The following is a 1,914-nucleotide window of genomic DNA, read 5'->3' on the forward strand; positions in this document are numbered from 1 at the left end:
CTTTAACGATGTGGTTGTGCCCCCCTAGTGGCTGTGTGGTGGTACTGCAGGGGTTATCATGATTTATTTATTTTTGTCAAAGATATGTCTTTAAACACACATCATGAATCCATCATGCAACAGATTAATACATGGAGGCATAAACTCATGTATTTCAGCCTGAGCACATCATGTCTATAGGGGGTCTTAGTTCCGCCTCCTTATCAGTTTAGTCGTCCCAGATTAAAAAATTATAGACCCCCCCCCCCGATTCAAAGCATTGAAATTAAATAAGGTGAGGGAATTTGACTTGACTGTAGAAGCTTCTGATGTTACATCACAGGTAATAAAACAAATGTTTTCTGTTAGTTTGCAGACGCCGTCACCACAGCCGGTCCTTCAGAGGGTCGAGCTAACGAAGGTTTAGATCTGGAGAGTCTTCTCACCACCCTGCAGAGAGACCCGTTCTCCACTCGGAAGCAGCTGCCTCGAACGCCTGAGAGCTTGAGTGAGTTAACTTTCTTTATGTTTTTAAATTCTAAACCCTGGATTTTATTTATTTAGTTATTTATTCATTTATTTATTTATTTATTATTAAGTTCTGGATGTGAAAAGCTCCTGGAGAAAGGCGGTTGAAGAAGACAAAGCTACAGATCCTTCCTCGCCGGCAGGGCTAGACGACAGTCTGACCGGACGACTCAGTCGGACTCAGAACGCGAGCCCCTTCGCCCCCCCGGTGACTGTTTCCCGTACCGACAGCACCCCTGTCTGCCAGCAGGAGGTGGGACAGAAATCTTCTCTCCTGTGGGACACGTTCCACACCGCGGCCCTCGACATGGAGACCCTCCCYGAGCTGCCGAGCTGCGACAGTCTGAGCCTGGAGGACGAGCAGGGAGGAAGCCACGGCAGCTCTCCTGTGGAGAACGAGAGGACGAGCCGGAGTCCTCTGTGGGACAAGGACTGGCTGACGGGACCTGGAGCCTCAGAAAACACCAACAAGGTGTTTTCACTGGATCTGGATTCACTGGACCCACCTTCACCGGGACAGAAACCAGAATACTGCCTCCCCAAACTCATCACCTTCTCCCCTGTAGATGATATGAAGTGGTAGCTGCAGTCACAAGAGCCACTCTTAGAAAAAAAAAAAACACTCTTAGCTCTTTATTTTTAATTTGTAACTAATAGATGTAAATAAACAGTTGTTTCACAATAAATAAAATATGATCATTAAACTGTCTCATTTGAAGTAAGGTTTTATGAAATGTTCTTAATCACTTCACTGTTGAACAAGAAACCATTTCATGCTAACGGCTAGTCTGAGCGAAGCCACAGTGGCTTTCTGCCATTTTTAAAATGTTCTCCAGTCTCAGTGGTTGATTCATGTTTTCATTGAAACGGTGATGACACAAGTTGAAAAACATGTAATGATTTTCCTGATTTGCTTGAAAACACCATTGAGAAACAACCTGCAGAAAAATAAAATACTTACAATGAACAGGTTCCTCTGCTGTTGACTGTTGTTTGGTGTTTATTGAACTGGAGCTTCAGTAGCAGGTGGAAGAACCATACACAGCCTCTGTATGAGTCAGACGTTTCAGAAACTAAAGGGAAAATTAAAACTGAATATTCCAGTAAGTAATGGTTGAGGGGAGCTGTCTGTCAGGACAATGGTTTCTAACGAGGGGCGCTCAGAGGTTAAAAAATCACCAAAATAAACATTTAAATAAAACTAACCCCCCCCCGCACACACACACACCATTTCAAAATAAAAGTTTGAAACTACTCACTTTATTGTTTTGATAAACAGATACAGATTGAATGCATATTTGGGAGAGGTGGGGGGTAGCGAGGGAATTTGGGGTCGGGGGCTTGGAAATAAGGAAGAGGGGCTTTAAGGAAAACAGGTTATGAACCACTGCTCTTTTTTTTTTTTTT

At 43.6% G+C, this 1,914-nt stretch overlaps 1 protein-coding gene across 1 annotated transcript in view; it reads left to right on the plus strand.

Annotated features, from left to right (window-relative positions):
* Positions 1 to 1,478, plus strand: part of haus6 (HAUS augmin-like complex, subunit 6) — a gene marked incomplete in the record, with an annotated part of 13,014 nt that extends 11,536 nt beyond the window's left edge. The window contains 2 exon segments of the mRNA XM_014004402.1: positions 349 to 487; positions 579 to 1,478. Of these exon segments, the coding sequence (XP_013859856.1) occupies positions 349 to 487; positions 579 to 1,090 (651 nt within the window).
* Positions 1,479 to 1,914: the final 436 nt, after the last annotated feature.

This window comes from Austrofundulus limnaeus, unplaced genomic scaffold (assembly GCF_001266775.1).
Source record: "Austrofundulus limnaeus strain Quisiro unplaced genomic scaffold, Austrofundulus_limnaeus-1.0 Scaffold23, whole genome shotgun sequence".
Lineage (NCBI taxonomy): Eukaryota > Metazoa > Chordata > Actinopteri > Cyprinodontiformes > Rivulidae > Austrofundulus > Austrofundulus limnaeus.